General features: G+C 40.4%; 1 protein-coding gene across 1 annotated transcript in view; it reads left to right on the forward strand.

Annotated features, from left to right (window-relative positions):
• Positions 1 to 20,678, forward strand: part of GALNT1 (polypeptide N-acetylgalactosaminyltransferase 1) — a 200,915-nt gene that overhangs the window by 128,032 nt on the left and 52,205 nt on the right. The window contains exon 5 of the mRNA XM_019540745.1: positions 12,217 to 12,383. Within this exon, the coding sequence (XP_019396290.1) occupies positions 12,217 to 12,383 (167 nt within the window). The remainder of the gene's footprint in view (positions 1 to 12,216; positions 12,384 to 20,678) is intronic.

A 20,678-nucleotide genomic window follows, 5' to 3' on the forward strand; every position in this document is an offset into this window, starting at 1 on the left:
ATGTACCTTCCAGAAAAAAAGTATGTTAAATCTTGTGATTTTTTTTTTTAAGAACATAAAATTGCTTTTAAAAAATCTGCTTTGCTACTGTAAACCAAAAACTTGCAGGTTTTACTTTTGCCCAAACAACCAGAAATCCTATTTTTTTTTCTCCATACAAATTGATGGCTCCAAAATAAGAAATGCATTTGGCAAGGGAGACTTAAAGTTTCATTTCGTATCTTGAAGAACAGAATCTTTTTATGTTTCTATTTTAAAAAATGCTTTCTAGAGGCAAATTACTATGCCAAGAAAAGCAGTAAATTGCAACCTCTTTCCTTTTTGTGAAATTTTGTTTGACTTCCGTAACCACAATGGTTTTAAGGACCATTTTGGATTTTGTTTCCAGGGTCTAAAGAAGATTTCTACTTGAATCATGAGGTTATGCGACCTTTCTTCTATCCAAATCTTTGAAATCAGAAGAAAGGAAAGTATCATACTTTTGATGTCAGGTAAATTCTGAAATACTATTGAAGGCAGAGTTTTTGGCAAATTGGATGGAAATGTGTGGGTTTTCCTATAGTAAGGTCACTAGTTAGAGTAATGTTGTATTGTGATGCGATTCATGCGTGTTTAAGACCCTTTTTTAAAATATGTAGTTTTGGTCTGTGTTTTGAGGATGGACCACTCTTTCTGAAGAGTGTGAGGCTCAAATGTAGACTTTACTGTCGAAGGGATTTTTTTCCAGTAGCTTGTACTATCCAAATGGTTCCACCTTTCTCTGAAATAATGCATTGAGAACTTTTAGTACGTATTGGTACTAGAAGAAATATTGATACGGTTTTCTAGTACGTAGACTCTCTTTTAGTGTGTTAAGATGTATTAAGATACAGTAAAAGCTGTGTTAACTGGCATTTTAGTAACCAGAGGGGGGAGGGAGGGAAACTCGTACCTGGCCCTGCCTCCACCCAGCACTCTGTGCTGGTGCTGCTTTACATGTGGCTGCTGCCAAGCCACCCTTCCCCCCACCTCCCCCCCGCCCACGTTCAGCTGAAAACCCCTGCCTCAAGTAACCAGAATTTTTAGATAACTGTCCCCCACTCCATGCATGATAACAAAGCTTTTACTGTACTTTATATATAAGCTTTGGAATCCAGGTTATTGTTAAATAGCAGCCCTGTTTGTGAAGGAACCAAGAAGCTGTTAATATCCAGGAAAATCTAAATGATCAGAAACTAAACTTCTTGATTTGAGAGAAGTTTTCCTTGTATACAAATCATACATTTAAATCGGTAGGCTTGTTATCTTCATGGTTGATGGAAAACAGCACATACTTGAAAATGTAAGGATACTGTAATGCAGACGCTTTTACATGAGACACTTAACTGTGCATTAGCATGGTTTACTGTGCAGTAAGCATGTGCATCTACACATGCACATGGTTACTACACAGTAAGCCTTCTTAATTGGAAGTAAAATTGCTACCTGCAAATGTAAGTATCAAATTTTGCATTTGATTAGTAATGACGCAGTAGCATTTGTATAGATGCCTGACCAGGAGCAAATCTGTTCCTGTTCAGCCATTCACAAGGGGGTGGGAGATTGCTCCTTGCCCCTGGGAGCTGCCTGATGCTGGGGTGGGCTCTGCCCCCTGGAGCCCAGGTGGGGACTCTGTCCTGGCAACTCCAAGCTCCCTGCTCCGAGGTGCTCATCTCCCAGCACCCGCTCCACCATTGCAGTCAGGGAGCAGGGGCTAGGAAATCCTTATCTCCCAGCACCAGCTCTGCGATGGTGGGGCCAGCACTGGGAAACCGTCATCTCCCAGCTCCAGTCCTGTGGTCATGGAGCTGGCGCTGGGAGCTTCCTACTGGCAAGGACTGGGGATCCTGTTCCCCACCCAGTTCTGTGTTCACAGAGTTGAACAGGGAACAAGATCCTCAGCCTGTTCCCCATCCAACTCTGTGCTTATGGAGTTGAGCAGAGAACAGGCTCCCCAGCCTTCACCCACATGTGTGTGGGGGCTGGGACTATCCTGGTCAGGGGCAGGTCCCAGCCCTGTGCTCTGATCAGGTGATCAAAGCATGGGTCTTGGAAAAAGCTGCAGGGGTAGGGTAGGTCCCAACCTCCTGTGCCAGTCTGCTGGTGGGGCAGCTAGCAGTAAGCTAGCTGCCCCAGTGTTGGATCGGAGCACAGGGTTCTACCCCTCCCCTGCAGCTCTTTCCAAGTCCCTTGTCTCTGATCAGGGAACCAGGACCAGGAGCTCCCTGTTGCTGGGGCAGAGGGACATCGTCAGCAGCCGGCAGTGCCTGGAGTCAAGGTGTAATGTCCCAGCTCTGGCCAAGAGACAACTGTCTCTTGTCCCAGTGCTCTCTGCCACCCAGGGGGAGCCTAGAGCAGGACCCCAGGAAGTAGCCATTAGCAGCAGATCTGTTTCTGCATGTGTAGATGCCTGCCCGGGAGCATTTACTCGTGAGTAAACTGATCCCATATCAAACGTGTAGATGCGTCCAGTGTGTCCCAGTTAAGTTCTATTAAAAATTGTACCAAAGATAATGCTGTTCATATTGAATGACTTGTTAACAACTGCATTATGTTAAAAACACTCATTATTGGCAAGCAGTACTAGCACCAGCATCACTTGAATTTTGACCTTAGTATATCCTGGGGTCTGAGTATTAGTTTTCCTCTGAAAATTCATCAAAAGTGCTAAGATGTAAGGTGTCTAACACTGCTACTCCTATCTCTTTTGCTTAGCAGAGTTTGGTAGAGGTGTGCTGCTAGGAATGTCTTTGTACGTTCCATTAGCACACTGCATGTACTGTCTACATGCCATACTACTTAACTTTTGGATAGGGGAGACAAACTAGGTGCTTTTGTTTTTGTTCACAGCTTTTTTATTTTTCCCATCAAAATAACATTTTGCCTTGGTTGGGTAGCTACACTTGCTTGAGAGCCAGTAGATCATGAATTTTATACGTGCTTTTCCAAGCTACTGCTAATTCTGCATCCTGAAAGCCCTTTTATTGAGTATGGCCTATTTAAAAGTTATGGTAATTAGAAATGGTACTCGGGTCTTAAATGTGACAGACCCAAGCTTTAGTCACTTATCAAACTGCCCCTAAGTTGGCCAAAACTTTGAGCTTGGACTTGCAACTGTAAAAATAGGGTTACTTTTAAATGTGTAAGCTATTGTTCCATTATGTTACATTAGTAGCTTTACTGTACATTAGTGGTTTTACATTAGTTCCATTAGTGTTGTGTTTGATCTAATGTAGTTTTCCTTTGTTGGCAGCTAACTTGAAGAAAAATGTGCCTTTTCTAGGTTTTTTTTTTTTTTAAGTTTGGTTTTTTTTTTAAACTTTAGGACTCTGCGTGCTAAGCATATTAAGGTTGTAAAGTTAAATACTTAAATCTTACAATTAAGATTGCATTGGGTAGCTTTATCTTTACTACTTTCCGGGTATACATTCTGATAGTATGTAATAACATTGTAAGATATAGTTAAAACGACTCACTAGTAGCAGTTTTAACAAATTCTTTGTCTGATTCTCCATTCTTTGTCTAATTCCCCACAGCTTGTACTGTAAAACAGAACAGCTGAAGAGGCATAAAGACTTATCAGTAAATGAATCCAACTTTGTAACATTATCTGCTGACTTATTTTACATGTTTTTTTTAGAAAAGTAAAGCAAAATCTAGCATCTTTGTTAAACTTTAGTTCTATAAACAAAATATTTTAAAATGTTTTTCTTTTAAAAGTAATGCCTTTATCACAAGTTTAGAATGAGTTACAGTATATTGTACAGTGAGTGTCACTTCTGTTCCAAAGACCCTGGCCCCAAATTAGCGTCAACCCCCCCAACTTTCTCTGATCATAAGGAACAGTTTTGTTCTTAGGAACCGCGAGAAGGAGATGACTCTCCTCCCTTAGACTTTGTTTGAAATAGTTTTTAAAGGAGTAAACTAGTCCCTCTAATATCCTAGATCAGTGGTTTTCAACCTTTTTTCATTTGCAGTCCCTTTTGAATTTTAAGTGTGGATATTCATATACTTTTGATTGATCATAGTATCATAGGGTTTTTGCAGACCCCTTAGACATAATGGGGGGCCGCAGGCCACAGGTTGAAAATCACTGCCCTGGACCCTATGAAATAGTTAAAACTATCCGAGGAATATAGGCTTCACTGTTACTTTTACTGATATTATAGTTTGTCAATATTACTTTCAGCAGTCTCTCTCTCAGCCCCCACTATGTAAATACTGGTTGTCATCATGTTCCTATATTTTGTGCGCAGTGTTGGGCTCTTTGTGTCCCTCACAAACCCTTTTTACTTAACTAATCCAGAACAGAAATCACTGTTCTGGATCGTCACAATTCTGTCTAGACCAGTTTTTCACATCCATCAATATAGGTCTCTTTCTTCTGTGGGAAGTGTGGAATGGTATTGCAGCAAATCAGTGGGTCTTTAAAATTACGTTGATATTCTATCCATTTCACCCACTATCAGCTACTTCCCTATATTTTTTTCAGAAGTTCCTCTCAGTGAGAACATTCTGCACAGCATTTTGTATTTTATGAACGTATATTTTGAGTTGCAGGTCTAAACATTTCAGGATGGGAAAGGGACTGTGGTAGTGGAATTTTTATCTGAATAGGTAAATGGGAACCTAAGATTTCAATAATATGGCCTGATGTAATTTCAAATCCAGCTGGGTCATCACTGGGAAGAAACTGCTTTCCCTTTTATTCTTTTACTACAAAGTAGAAATACGTAGGAAAAAAATATTTTTGATTCAGGCCAAATAAAGGAAAAGAATGATTGTAACATCCAAAGTGTGATTAACATGTTAGCTTGATTGAACTTTCACTAGCATGTATATTTGAAAAGAAAACAAGTAAATGAATGACCCTATTATAATGATACTCTGATTGTACTGTAGGTAGGAACATTGTATATGGCATAAGGAGCAGATTATACTAAAAATACTTTAATATGGGTCAGCTGTTAGTCTGTGGCGCCTCCACTTGACGACAAGGAGTAATGTTACTAAAAAAGTCACTTTTGTTTGAAGAAGTGAACATAGACAGTTATTCAGACAGGGGCACATCAATCCTGCTGATGCTTCACTAAAGTTCCCATTAGTTGCCTAATTGAAGGGAGTATGTAGCAGAAGCCTGCATAAATAAAAAAAAAAAAATGGTGGCTTTGAATTTGAAGATGAGACGATTTGGCTATTAAGTGTACTTTTTGTGACTAAAATGATTTGGATGAGGGCTGTTCTTTTCCTTCTCACCCTGCCTTATACTCATATGTAGGTGGATACTTCCCTGTATGGCATGGTACCCCTCCTCACCTTCAACTCCCTGTAGGCTACCTTGTGGCCCAGGGCTACTGGCTCCCCTAACAACATGGGCTGCAACATGGCACCCCACCCTCTAGGGCAAGGGTATGCAGCAGAAATTGGAGGAAGGAGGTGAAATCCTGAGATCCAGACTGCTACTGCAGCCAAAACAATGGGGGCAGCTATGGGGCTTAGGGTCATGCGCTAACCTTTCATAGGCTACCAGTTGGACAGCCCTAGTCCAGGTGATTTTTAACAAGAGCCTGTAGTCTGAAGTAAATGGAGTCTGTTTTTGGAAGAAGACACCATGTCTACCTTGTCTCTCACTCAGACCACACCATGTTTTTTCTTTAATTCTTCCCACATCTCTGCTGCATGAGCATGATCTTCAAGCCTTATGCAACTTTGCTGTCTTCCATTCCTCCCCATTTAAACACCCCTCCTTCATTTGTTCTCTCTGCTGGTGCCATGCCTGTTTCCCTGTTTGTATACTTCCATGATTTGATATTTTTTGTGCTGCTGCTTAAGTCTGTTTTTTTTCTGTTTTATTTAAATCTGTTCTCTGACTCTTTCTTCTGTGATGCATGCAAGGAACATGGTTAACTGTTGCCTACTTCTTTTGCTTTCATCTGAGTGAAACTTGCTTACCTGGAGGCAAGAGATCAAATGTTGGAAGGCCACAGATAGTGAAACTGAAGTTGGATATTTTGTCATGGGAGAAGAGGAAAGGCTTTTATGGTGGAAGTGGAGAGAACATTGATATTATTAACATAAAAATAAAATCTATATAATTAAGAAGACTAGCCATGCTGCTCTGTTGTAAATTGCAGTCATCCTATGTACTTGTCTTTTCTCTTTTGGATTGCAGAACAGTAATAATAAACTTGCATTTTAACAGTACCCAGCATGTTTTGGGAACCACAGCAATCTAATGATGCGGAGATAGCCAGCAGCTTACAAGTGGAGGACCAAGGAAAGAACTACTGAAGACTAGATCTTATTCTACTTCTTTGGTGTCAAAATGCATGTCTGTTCCACTCTGCTCAAGTTCCCCCCCAACCCTTTTAATGCAATAGATATATGGGTCCTCCTGCTCCTTTCTATTTTGGGGGATATAATCTTAAGGCAAAAAGGAAGGCATTCCATTAAAAAAAAAAAACTAACTTTTTTATGAGCCCAAACAGAGTGGAGTAGTAAGTGGAATAGAATTTGGCCCTTTAGGGTGCACCCAGACATGAGTGGTGGTGTGGTATGTGGTGCCGCACACATCTGCAGAGCCACATACTACACAGTCAGCAGAGGTTTTTTTTTGACCCCTGGATATCTGTGGGGTCCAAAAATAAAACCACAGGGGAAAAAAACAGAGCAGCGCATGCATGAGTAGTGTGCACAACTGAAAAGTGAAGCTGGGCCACCTGCAGCCGAATTCCAGCTGCTGGCTAGGCTCCGCACAGCAGGATCACTGCAGCTGCAGCCCTGGGAGGCCCCCAAGACCCCATGTAAGGATGCTAGGGCAAGTACAGTGCTGGCTCCAGCCTCCTCTACCACCTCTGAGGTAAGCATGTGTGGCATGGGCATTCGCCAGAGACAAGTAGCAATGGCGCTTGTCTGTGCTCGTCTGGACATGGCCTTAGAGTGTGTTTTCAAGGAGCAATAGAGTTGCACGGGTACCTGAGCTATCATGCTTGCCTCAGACTGTGTTCTGGTTCTCACCAGAACTAGTTTAGCTCAAGTGGAGTGCCACAATAATGGTTATACTGTTTTCTGTACCTGAGCTAGTGTATGCATCTCTGTGTAACACTCCCTTGCGGGAGACTCTGCAGTGACGTGACGTACAGTTAATATACAGCTGATGTCTCCGACAGTTATTTGGGGTCATCTTTAAATCTTGTGGAGCTCTTGCTGTTCTCTTGGTAAAATATATTCATTATTAGGTCAGAAAAGTTGTGTAATGGAAAGCAATATACAGTAGTTTTAAAAATCCAGATCCAAAAGTTCTATGGTATTAGCATTATTAGAAATATTACTACTGACTTTAATTATTAGTTTACAATAGGGTCCCATTATGCTTTGGTTGGCAGATGAGAAGGAGAGTCTCTACTCTGAATTATTGGGTTACAAACCAAAGACACAGTGACTCGTCATTTAATATTTTCTCAATAATGGTGGTTATGCTAATATTTTTGTTTGGATGCTAATGCTCTCATCGCAGTTATCATTTGACTTTGAGCAATATAAAGTCCCCTGTTTTTCCCTTCCTGTTCCTCTCTGTGGTGTTTGACTGTGTGGGTAGGAAGAGTAAAATATTTTTTGTTTGTTTTTTTTAAAAATATTGTCAGATATTTATATTTGCATAAATCTAAGTTTACATAATATATGCCTAAAGTAACAGAGGTGGCAGGATGAGGAGCAAAGATTGTGTTTTATTTTTCTCTCTCTCTCATTGCATTAATGCATCCCAAAATAATTTCATACAAATGTTATTTTTCTCTTAAGGAAAAGCTGCACTCCAATATCAGTGTAAAATAAGTTCTTCCCTCTTCATCCATCACCCTACTGTTAAAAACTTGTTTTTCTTAAAAAAAAAAAAAAAAATTAAAAATTAAAAAGTAGCAATGCCACAGAGCCTCCCTAATCCTGAGGGGAGCAGACCTACCAGCCTGTCACTGAAATTAATAAATTAATAAAACAGCAAATGAAGACTTCCCTTTTTCAGGTCCTTGGAGGAGTGTTAGGAGCTATAAGAGGAGTTGCAGAATCACTCGGAGCAGCTGTTACCCAGCAAGTTGATGATATGGAAGTACCTCTGTCCTTCCTCTGAATCTGTTACTCCAAGTGTGAAGACTAAATGTCCTTCCCTAGCAACTAGGGAAAAAATGAAACAGTAATTTCTTTACATGCAAGGAAGGCACGCAAACCTGTAGTCTAAAGAAAACAGTGTAATTGTCAGGTCTATTGTATTTAGTATATATAATGTTTGGTAGAAAGTAATGGTAAATATATATGATAACATATAATTCTTTGACTTGACTTTTACTGTACTGACTTAATGATTTGAAGTTGGTTAAATAAAATAGTCTAAACAAACCAAAACCCTGGCAAGACAACATATTCTTAGTAGATTCCAAAGTCGTCCAGCCCTTTGAAGTTTAAGAAATGACTGGGAAAATTTTTAGGGTGGAATTTCTGTTTAATATGACAACATAAAGCTTAAACCACTGGGCTAGGGATAGACATTAAAAAAGCCTAAGCCAGTTCAATCTTTGCAAATTAGTCTAACCTGGCTAGGCTGAGCCAGTTTGTAACGAGATAGACATTCTCTCTGGACTGCGGAAATTCAGGCACGTGCCTGCAGTGGCTCCAGCTAAAAGCCAGGAGGGGCTAGAGAAGTCCCCACTTCTTGCATTGTGTTGAGCTGAGGGGGGGGGGCATGGCCAGGCCCAGTAGGATGCTTTGATTAGGGTCTTCCTGCACCATCCCTGACTTTTCCCCACTGGCTGCTTAAGGGTCAGGAATGTTGCCGGACCCCTGCAAGCACTCTGAAGCAAGCGGAGAAGAGGGTGCAGTGAATGTATCAGCTTATGATACAGAGCTTTTTAATCTCCCTCCCTGCTTCTTTATACTGTCTACAGCAAACAGGCAGGCAAGCAAGCCAGCAGGGAGCTGATAAGTCTTTATCACCTCATCAGCAAAACAATAGCCTCTCTCCATTAATTCAAACTCTTCTTAAACAGCTTACCAGCTGACCTGTTGATTAGCTGCAAAAGCTGTTCTGTCTGCCTGTCCCAGTGAAATTAGAGAGAGACACACATAGACACCTTTCAGCATTCACTAGCGTACCACACGCCTACTGTCTGTGGGACTGGGGTCCATGCTGTGGGAGATGGGAGGGACGAAGGGAATGGGGGGTGGATTCCTGCTTGAGCAGTGAGGGGGTAGGGCAGGGGAAATCCAGGTAGACCCTGCTGTGCCTGCAGTCTCTGCCGGAGCTCCAGCCAGGGAGCAGAGGGGAGTGGCCCGCCCTGCTGTGGAGCAGAGAACCCTGCCTAGCTCAGAGAGCATGCCAGGATGCTGGAGGAGTCTGGTTTACCTTAAACCAGCAAGAGGTCTAGGACAGATGTTGTATAAACTGGTTTAACCCAAATCAGTTAAGTCCAATACTGCATTCAAGCAGGTTTATCTTAAACCAGTTTCAGCCATTTTCAAACTGGTTTATGTGCATTGAACATCTGTTCTGTTACAGGTTTAAACCAGTTTCTGATTACTTAAACCAGTTTATGTGTAACATCTCCCCCTAGCCCTAGAGAGAGACTGCAACAATTATTAATTTTCCTGAGCAAAATACATGTAGACAACTTTAGAAAATTTTGTCTTGGTTATGGTTGGTGTAGAGCATTGGTGTTCAACCTTTTGGTCCTGTGGACCAGATGAGTGGAGCAGGGCTGGTCTGTGGGCCAGATAGAGCCCCATGCACCAGGGTCAGGCCTGGCACCATCCCTTCCTGATGGTATTGGGATTGGTTTCTGAGGGCCTAGCGCTGCTTCTGTCTGGCCCTGTGTGCTGGGATTAGGCACCTGACCAAGTGTGCCAGGCCTAATGCTCCTCTGGGCTAGGGACAGATATTACACAAACTGGTTTAAGTTGTCAGAAACTAGTTTAAACCTGTAACAGAACAGATGTTCCATGCACATAAACCAGTTTGAAAATGGAACCAGTTTGAGATAAACCTGGTTGAATGTAGTATCAGACTTAACTGATCTGGGTCAAACTGGTTTATGCAATGTCTGTCCCAGACCCTTTGCTGGTTTAAGCTAAACCAGACACCCCCAGCATCCCGGCATGCTCTCTGAGCTGGGAGGGGCTCTCTGCTCCACAGCAGAGCTGCACTGTCCCTTCCCCCCACCCACTCTTCCTCTGCCCCACTTCCCCACCTCACCACTTGCTGCTTAAGCAGAGATACCTTCCTCCTCTCTCCCATAGCAGGGACTGTAGCCAGCATGTCGTCTGCTAGCTAATGCTGTGTAAGGCAGATAGGGCAGTGTCTGCTTAGGGCTTTTTGGAGTTAACTAACAGCTCACATAGTAATGTCCCTGCATTGCTTTCTTTGCACAAAGCTGTTTAAGAAGAGCTTGTAACAAGCAAGGCTTTGTTTTTTAATGGGGTACTAAATGCTGATAACAGCTGATAAATGCTCTGTTATCAAGAGGGGGAGGGGAACCCCTCCCTAATCAGTATCCTGCCAGGGCCTGACCACGCCCCTCTCAGCTTTCTTCAGAAGTGAAGGGAGGGCTGCTCTAGACCCCTTCCCGGCTTCTAGCCTGAGCCACTGTAGGCATGTCCCTGCATTTCTGGGTTGTCCATCTGGTTACGAACTGATTCAGCCCAGCCAGGTTAGACTAACCTGCAAAGATTGAATCAATTCAGGTTCAGGCTTTTTGAATGTCTGTCCCTAGCGCGTGGGTCTGGAAATTTTGGTGGTCAGGGAATAGACTGGGGTTTGAGCACTCCTGGTAGAGAGCAAAACCAATCAAAGAAGCTATACTTTTTGGATTAGAAAAACACATTGGTGTGGGAGCTGCAATATGGGGATTTCTCGCTTTGTCTTATAATTTTTTGTGAGTTTTTAAAATGGACTCAACTGGAAAATCTTAAAATATGTTTCACTTCAGAACTGTGAATAATAAACAATTCCTAATCCCTAATAACCCCAGGCAGCCTGCTCCTGGCCAAGGTGCAGCCCCCTGAGGCTGCTGCCAGCATCTTTTATTCTTCCCCCGGCTGGTGCTGACCCGCATGGCTAACTTGTCCTTATTCACCACACCTGTGTCAGCTCCCTTGCTGGGAGACTTGCTGCATCTCTGGACCTGGCTCCCTAGCCTTTACTGAGTCCTCCCAGGTCTGGGGTGGGCATCAGGAGGTGCTTCCGGGGTGTGGGGCTGTTCAGAATCCCCCAAGCTCCTATTAACAGGGTCCTGCCCTGTTACAACAGTGCATTAGTATTTCTAGCTGCTTCTGTGAAGAGGCATATGCTGAAAACAGTTATCCAGTCCATACGTTAAAATTGGTTTTTAAGGCATGCTGTTATATAGCATTGTTAAAATGGTCTAGTTTTAGCTAGGTAAAATTAAGTATTATTGAAATATTTATATTTATAGGGTACTTTTACAGTACCCCCAATAAATGATAAACTGGGGTGGGGAGGAAAATGTTTTTGTAACTAGAGTAACTGAAGCATTGAAAATGCTTTAAACTTATCAGGATTATAGGGTAGAGGAACATAATCTTATTTCATTATAAAAGTAACAGTGCAGAGTTTCAAAATGCATCTTAATTTTAGGTTTTCTCCAAATGCCAACTCCATTACTTTATAAATGAAAGAAAAACATATTTTTAACTTACTTTTTCCCTATGGCTATGCTTTGATTTTTTTTTTTTTTCTGATTTCATTTTTAGTTTCACTTCCTAACTTAAGGAATATCTTTTCTTAATTATTTTTTATTTTTTTCCTTTAACAAGAATATAAGTCTAATTTACTGGGAAAAGTTTGCATACTGGGATATGATGAACTTCATCCACAAATTAGGTATATTGTGATGTCCATGTACATTTGTGTGTCACCAGTGGGTAACAAGTGTCACTTCGGAGGTTTCTTGTAAGGAGCATTTTGCCATGTAGCTATCTAATAGCAAAAACAAAAAAAATCAAAACCAAAGCAAAAGACAAACCAAAAAAACCCTTAAGTATTATAAGTCCAGGCATAGTATTTAATATTAAATATTGCAATCCGGGATTTACATTTAAATGTAAATATTCAAATTTTTGTTTAAATTGATATCAATACTAAAATGGACATAATTCAGCTGTAAAGTTTTTGATTTACTTTTCTGTCCATAGGTGTAAAACAAAGGTATATCTGGACAACCTTCCTACTACAAGTGTTGTTATTGTGTTTCACAATGAAGCCTGGAGCACGCTGTTACGAACTGTTCATAGTGTGATAAACCGGTCACCACGGCACATGCTGGAAGAAATAGTACTTGTAGATGATGCCAGTGAAAGAGGTAAGTTGCATTAAGATTTGTACGCACAGTCTAAATCGCTCCATAACTTGCTTCTTTAAAAAAAAAAAAAAAAAATTGCCATTGGCTTAGCTTTTAATATAGTGAATATTTTAAATAAATTAGTTGTGAAGCAGTGCCAGCATTTTGATGTCAAATATGTACTGAAAGATGACCCACTTGATTTTACTTTTCTATTCAGATTTTAAGTTACAGTAACGTTGGCTCTCTTTTTAAGAGTTCACCGTCTTGTCATTTTAATGTTGCAGTCTCTAGTAAAAAAACAAAAAAACCCAGAGCATATAAAATCTACTAGAATGACGTGATCAAACCAACCCAAAAGTATCTTTCTTCTTTAAAAAGTGTGCCTACAACTTCAATAGAAAGTGTGAAGCACTGAAAATCATAATATATGTATTCACAGCTTAGGGCCAAGTGAAACTGTGTTTCTGTTCAGTAGGAAATTCAGATGTTTAAATATTTTCATTCTAGATCAAAATGGGAAGTTCCATGACATAGAATGAAAATTTCCTGTGAAGTGACACTTCAAACCAGTCAGTTTTTCTCATGATAAAATCAAAGTATCACTTAGAATTTTATTCTTTCTCTTCCTATGTAAAATTAATAATTATCTCAATTATAATAATTTATGGTTAGTATTGTAGTTGGTATTTTAATTAGTTGGATAATGTTGTTTTGTTAATGGTTATTGTTGTTCTGACTTGTATAACAAGAGACAAACATTCTAGTAGTGAAGGATTTTCTCCAAGTGAACATGCACATGTGCATATGAGCATTTGGTTTCAGTGTTTTATCATCTTTTCCTTAAACTGATGGTCTGCAAAGATGCTGCCTCAGTGTCAGAATTACTTAACTGCAGACTAGTGTGCACACACAAATCTAGCTTGCCTCAAGATTTGGTGGATGATAAATTCGGTCTGCTGCTGTTAGCTATGTATTTTCTATTTTCTTCCTCTTTTCTTGGGAAACTGCAAGTCTGGTTGGCATAGTCCATTCCTTCAACTTATGAAACAATTTCATCCCATACATTTCAAGCATAGACTGTGTTTTAAAGCAGTTAAATCCTTTTGTTTTATTTTTATCTCCATTTCCAGCATAGTAAAACGAGCCTGCATCTTCACTAGAGGCAAATACAATGTGCTTGAAGTTGACAGCAGTCCCCATATTTTTTAATATTCTTGTTTGGAGCCATTGTCATGCTAGCATTTCCTAGAGCTCCCTATTAAGCTAGCTCGTCTAGATCAACTCTGTTCATTCAGGGAATGTTTATTAAATTGGCATACAACTTTCCCTCATTGACTATATCATACATGCTTTTATTAATTATTATTAATAAAATAATAATATATTATTAATATGATAATATTAATATGTTGCAATTCTGAACCCATTGCACAGCCTTTTACCTTTGTCTTTAGCTAGAGAATTCATGTATTTTTTTTGTTTTTCTTCTGAGATGCATGTTTTATTTTTAGTATTTAAAATTCATATGCCTTTAACACGTAGTAAAATTTGCAATCAAAACATTTATTTCTGATGTGATAGATTATTTCTAAATAAAATTATTGCAATAGACAAGTTCCATGGAAGCCTCCAATTAGACTAATGGAAATTTTTTCTTACAGAAAGGAAAAAAAAAAATTCTAGGAAAGGCAGGTTCATAATTAAATGCCTAGACAGGTACAATTATGCCCATGAGGTAGCTTGTTGAAAACACTATTTCACAACTGGCAGTTCGTTTCAAGTAACAAAGACATATATTAAGCAAAATGATGTGGATTTTTAGGTGAAGTAATGAATATATATGCTGAGCAATTTAAATACAAAATAGTGTAAGCAAGAAAAATTCATGAGTTGTAGATGTATCTCCAGAGGGGAAAAATATGTTGTACTTTAAAATGTGTAATTAAGTTTATTGTAAAACATATCCATAAGGCATCAAATAAGTGTTCAATGGGCATATTTATCACTTGCTGACTTGAGAGCATTTGAGTAAAACCACAGTATTCCTACTGTCATTTTGAAAGAATAATGAAACTTTAGTAAAACTTCTCTAATTCACACAAATAATAAATGAATTACAGGTTACATTATTAGCTAGGATTCAGGTGATAAAATTCAAGGGGTAGGGGAAGGGAGAGGATTCATGTTTTTTGCAGCGTTCCTCAACATCCTGCTGTTTGTGGACCCTTTTACTTGCAGATGTGCTCTTGCCATATCCATGGTGTACACTACACACATTTCTCAATTAGCAGTCCTTCAGAAAATGTTTTATGATCAGACATCACAAGAAGTTTGTCCTGTGTAAGTAGCTTAGCATTTGGCCTTTCCTTCTAGTCAGGAAGTATAGAGTATGATCATGCATAATTCAGCTATTTTTATATGCTGCACCTCAGGTTCTTTTTAGTTCATGGTGTTACCAAAGTGTTTAACCAAACTGATAGCTACAAAGTTCTTCCTGATATGCACCCTACTTTTCTCTTGTTGCAATTTAAGAGTGTTAGTCCTTGTCCATCCCGTGCAAATCGAAAAAATATTCTTTCACCATCCCTTTTCTCTAACCAGGTTTCTGTCACCTCTACCCTTCCCCACGCAGTCTTCTCTTGAGACTAAATGATCTGTTCTTCATGTATTTGGAGAACTGTTAACAAATTCTCCTCTTGAATCCCTCCCTCCCCTGCCTCCTCGCCCACTTCGCTTCTCCAGAGATCAAATAATCCCAGCTCTTCTATTCTTTTTTTAATTAAGTCATATTTTCTAGACCTCTAATAATTTTTGTTGCTCTCCTCTGTACTATTACTAATTTGTCTATGCCTTTCTTGAAGCGTGGTGCCCAATACTGGACCTTAGTACTCCAGATGAGGCCTCACAAGTTCTGAATAGACTGAAGAAATCTAGTGCAAGCAACACCCCTGTTAATATAGCCCCATATACCATTGGCTTTTTTGCAATGAGCATACTTGGCTCGGGGCAGCCCCACAGGAGGGAAAAGAGAGGAGCCCCACAGGAATGGGTTGAGGAGAGAGGACATGACCAGCCCAGTGGGGAGGAAGGGGCCTTGGCCCAGTCCCAACCCAGCCCCCAGGGAAAAGAGGGCATGGCCTGGATCCAGGGGAGGTGGGGAGGGAACATAACCTGGTTCCAAGCTGGGCTCCCTAGGGAAAGGGGGCATAGCCTTGTCTTTGGGGAATGGGGGTGTAGTGCAGCCTCACAGGGAGAAGGAAGCGCTGCCTGGCTCCCATCAGGTGTGCAGGATTTGGGGTTTGGGAATGTGGGCCATATTAATGGCCACTGCTTCCCCACTGCCAAATTTCTGGACTCATGGGGAGCTCTACGGGCCAGTTTTGATGGCTTTGCAGTGTGAATTTTGGTCTGTGGCCCCATGTTTGAGTACCCCTGCTCTAACTAGCTGTGTCCACTTTACAATTTCCTGGATCCTTGTTCATTTTTTAAAGATGAGCACTGTATCATGACCTCACCCAATTCCATAAGTCCTCAAGGAGAATAGTTAGTGGCTGTGCAACTATCTCAGCCAGTTTCATGACTACTCTCTCTAATGAATCACGTCTGGCCTGCAGATTTGAAAATATCCTGCCTCTCTAAATAATCTGTAACCTGTTCTGTTCTACTTTAGGTTGATTATCTTACCCCACTCCTAGCCCTCCCCATCCCTTCTTCCTGCCAGCTATGCTTGTCATCTGGTAGCTGACCTTATTCATGAAGACCGAAGGAAAAAAATGTTTACTACTTCAGCTTTCTCTGCATAATCCATTATGAATTTCCCTCTGTATTCAGTAAGGGACTTACACTTCTTTTGGTCTTCCTCTTGCTTCTAGCATTATAGAGTGCTTTTGTGTGATTTTTTTTTTTTTAAAGGTCCCTTGCTATCATGTATCTCTCTTCATGCCTTGGCATACCTGATTTTCTTCCTGTGTGTCCATGCAGAGTTCTTATACTCATTGCTAGTAACATTTCTATTAAGACATCACTAAAAATATAGGTAGCCATTCTCCATAACAACCAAAATTAATGTTCTTTAACACTCAAACATAACACCCTATTCCTTTTCTGTTCTCACATAGCCAGCCGCAAGGCCAGGGTCCTGTTTGTTACAATCCAGATCAAATGTTCAAGAATTAGTCCAACCACACAGGATTACTAATTCATGAATGCAACTAAAACTATGAAAGTGCCAGGGGTGGAACAGGGTTTGTAAATGAAAGTATAAAGCTAATTTTCAGCTAAAGCATTTACATGCAATTGTCACGAAGTAGAGATGAACATTTGTGAGAATCCGCTGCAGATCTGAGTAGTCCAAATGCAAGGAGGAAAACTCTCATTGGTTTCTTCATTCAGTTTGTGTGCTTAAGTTAATGCATCAGGCTTTAATGCATCTAAACAAATTAGTCTTTTTTGGAAGTGCTACCGAAAGCTAGCTATACAGTAAAACAGACAAATACTGGTGAAAGTTCAGCAACCTTGATTTCATTAATTCCCTTTCTTATACCTTCTCCCTTTTTTCCTCTTGGGGTAGTAGTTCCTTAGGAGTAATACCTAGATCTTGCATATTTTGGTGTATGGTAAAGATATATGTCATAGATGAAGTAGAGTGAGTTGATTTGAATATGTACAAGTTTACAGTAAGCTTGTTTGGCATCTTTTTATGGTGTGTTTATTAGGTAAAGCAACCTACATTGCAAGGCAGTACTTCAGAATAGTGTTAAAGATCAATAAGTCATTTCTGTGTGGCTTGAAGCTAAAATGACCATATAGCTATATATTGCATTTCCTTATGCCCCACCTTTTTGCTTCTGTAAAAGTAGTTATGTAACCACTGCTTCAAGTTAGAAATGCTTTCACTATGAAGTGAAATGTTACATTAACAAAAACCTAACTTTTAACTTTGCAACTCTTTCCTTCAGTTATTGAGTACATTTTTCACAAAACTCTTTTTTTTTCCAAGTCCAGCACAATTTAAAGTTTATAAAGACTAAAGGATAAGCTGGTGGGGTGGGGGGGATTTTTGTATATTCTGGTTAAGTATTTTGCTTGTATTGAACTAAATACAAGCTTTCTAGAAATGAAAATGTTTATCTTAACTGAGTAGCATACTTCAAATTCTAGCATTGGAGACAATTTAACTGAAATAAAGTAAACCAGCAGTCTTGCCTGAAGCGGGCTTTGAACATGGCAGTGTCAAGCGCTTAGCAAAATTAATTTGCATAATATCACAGACTTATTAATGCTAGTACGAAAAGCATTAGGGAAACAAGGCATTTCTGTTATTTTTACATTTTTAGATACTGAACAGAAGTCTGTGGAATTTTTTTTACTTTTATGTCTGTTGATGCAAGTTAAAACAAGGAACTGAAGTGAATGAGCATCTGTATTTATTGGGGCCAAAGTCAGGAGTGCATGATAACTACAGGACATAGTCATGTTTTATCAGGAGAGAATCTGTTTCTGAGGTTCAGGGAAAATATTAGGAAAAACAGAATGCCAGCCAGCCAATTATTTTGCCAGTTTTAGAGTAGATTGCACTGATAGTTTTTTCCGGTGACTTTGGTTCTGTACCACTGTGGCAGTAATTTTTTTTACAAATGTTAAACTATTCCTTTCAGTGTTTAATGCATTATTTCTACATTTGTGTAGCAGCATGAATGACTGGTACCTCCTGTGACAGGGGGCACAATGGCGGTGAGCAGGGACCGCCCACAGCCACTGCTGGTGGTATCAGGGGAGCGGGAGGGGAGGGTAGTGGCAAGCAGTGAGCAGGGACCACCTACAGCCCGCTGTCAGCGGCGGCAAGCAGGGTCCACTGGCAGCCACGTTGGCAGCAAGAGGGGGCTGACAACCACCTACAGAAACCAGCAGCAGCCAATCTCGGGGAGGGGGGGGGGGCACGTGCCCCCCCATGCATTGCCTACGCCTAGCAACAAGATGAAGTATTGCTTCCCCAGGTTGAAACTTCTGTAGAGCAGGGGGGGTTTTAAGTTAAATATAGCAAATTTTTTTTGCTTGCCATAGGTCTTTGGATGAAAATAAAAAATGAAAATCTTGTTTGAAACCTTGTTTGCATACCAGCCCAGCCTCTGGCTTCTTTACTATTCATTCCATCCAGGAAGAGCACACTAACTACAGAGACTTCCTCAGTCTGATGAAGGGTTTTTAAACCCAAAAGCTTGCCAAAATTTTTTTTTCCAGCTATTTAAGTTGGTCTAATAAAAGATATCAGATTCAAGAACCTTGTCTGCTTATGTCCTTAGACCCACACAGCTACAACCTACACCTCTGTTTGAAACCTGAAACTTTTCTATTAAAAAATATTTATCACTTAAATGCAAACATTTTATAAATCAGTATTCAAATTGTTTGTACAAGTTGTAATGAGTTATCTTTCCAGTTTTCTCCGTCTCTTTAAATCGTTGACTTTTGTTACCTCTGCTTTCTCTGTTTTAGTGCTGCCAGAAAATATTTAAGAAACTCTTTTCTGTTTAATTACTTTGTAGAAGATGGTACAGTAGGAGAATTTAAGTAAAACTAGGTGCAAATCTGCCGCACAAATTATGAAAATATAAATTTCCAGCAGGAAAAAAAATGAATTGAGCTAAACCAAAAATTATCCCCCAAAATAATTGTAAATTATTATTGGCCTACGTCAGGGTTCTTTTAAATCTTGTTAAATGTATTTACAGATGCATTGTTATCATCATCATTTATTTCAGACCATCTTTCAAATTTATTGCTTTAAATCTTAATCCTATCTTTCCCAATGCCTGCCATATACCCAGCTTGGTGATTATCTGCTAATTTATGAAGTGTACTCTCAGTTCCATCCTCCAAGTCATTAGTGAGGGTATCAAACAGTAACAAACCCAGGACAGACATCAGGAAATGCCGGTTGATACCTCCTTTCTGTTTGACAGGGACAGCTACTTTCAAGTATAATAATCTATCCGTTCATGCCTCTACCTTCCAGTACTTTTATCTAGACTGGATCGCCTTAATTTATTTCTGGGAATGTCCTGGAAAACATTTTCTTATAAAGTCAAGATACAGCACATCCACTCCTCCTTCCCCCACTTAATTTGCAAAGCCTGTCCCATTGTCAGAGAAGAAAGTCAGCTTAATTCATCATGCTGTTAACAAATCCTTGTGTGTTGGTCCTTGTTAATCCTTAAGGTGAGGGGTTTTCAACTTTTTTTGGTCGGGGTACCCCTGGCGGCTGGTCAAGAAGCAAGGGAGTCCCCCAGTGGTCAGTCGATGAGAAGGGATCCCGTGAGGGGCAGGGTGTCTGGTGCGTGGCAGCAAGTCCAGACATGCTGCCGGCATAACTGGAAGTGCCAGCAGCTTCTCTGTGCCACTGTCGTGTACCCCCTGGGGCCTTCCAAAGTACCCCCAGGGGTATATGTAGTTGAAAACCCCTACTCTACGTGCCTACAAATCAGTGGATATACTGCAGGATATTTTAGGTTTCAAAGTCAGATGGATGGGTCTGAAATTCTTTGTTTCCTCCTTTCTTTTCCTTGGGCACTATATTTGTTTTTTTCTCATCTTTTGGGACTGCATTGTCTCTTCAAAGATAATAATCAACAGCTCTGCAGTAATCTAAGCCAATTCCTCGAGTACTTTAGGATGAATCTCATCAGGCCTTGATGATTTGAAAACATTCAGCTTTTCTAAGGAATTTTTGACTTGTTCTTTCTACTCCAGCCTGATTATCTTCCCCCTCCCCATACTGCTAACTGTGCTTATCTGACAGATGAACAGTTTTGTGTAGTCTGGGAGGGGAAGCATTAAACATGTCAGCTTTCTCTGCCTTATTTATTATTAGTTTCCCTATCCCATTCAGTAGCTGTTCTGTACTTCCTTTAGTCTTTTCTTCTTTACAATTAGATCCGCATTTTCTTTAACATGGAAAGGTGTGGATTTTTCTCTTTAAACGAGAAAATGCGTATTTTCTCTTTTGAAGTGGGAAACCACAGATTTCCCCTTGCATGCTGACAGAGTTCTAGCCTGCAAGGAACCACTTGGAGCTGTGCGGAGGATGATTTGGAGGCAGGGGCTGTCGTGTGTGTGTGTGTGTGTGTGTGTGTGTGTGTGTGTGTGTGTGTGTGTGTGTGTGTGTGTGTGCGCACACATGTCCAGCAATACAGCCAGGCAGGATCGTGGTAAGTTTCCTCAACTGCTTGTACGTAAATAGATGGAGGGAGGGCATAAGTGATGCGTGGGGGGGCACAACTCTGCACCACCCTGGCCACCCTACTCTTGCAAGGC

This window comes from Crocodylus porosus, unplaced genomic scaffold, assembly GCF_001723895.1.
Source record: "Crocodylus porosus isolate Cpor-Errol unplaced genomic scaffold, CroPor_comp1, whole genome shotgun sequence".
Lineage (NCBI taxonomy): Eukaryota > Metazoa > Chordata > Crocodylia > Crocodylidae > Crocodylus > Crocodylus porosus.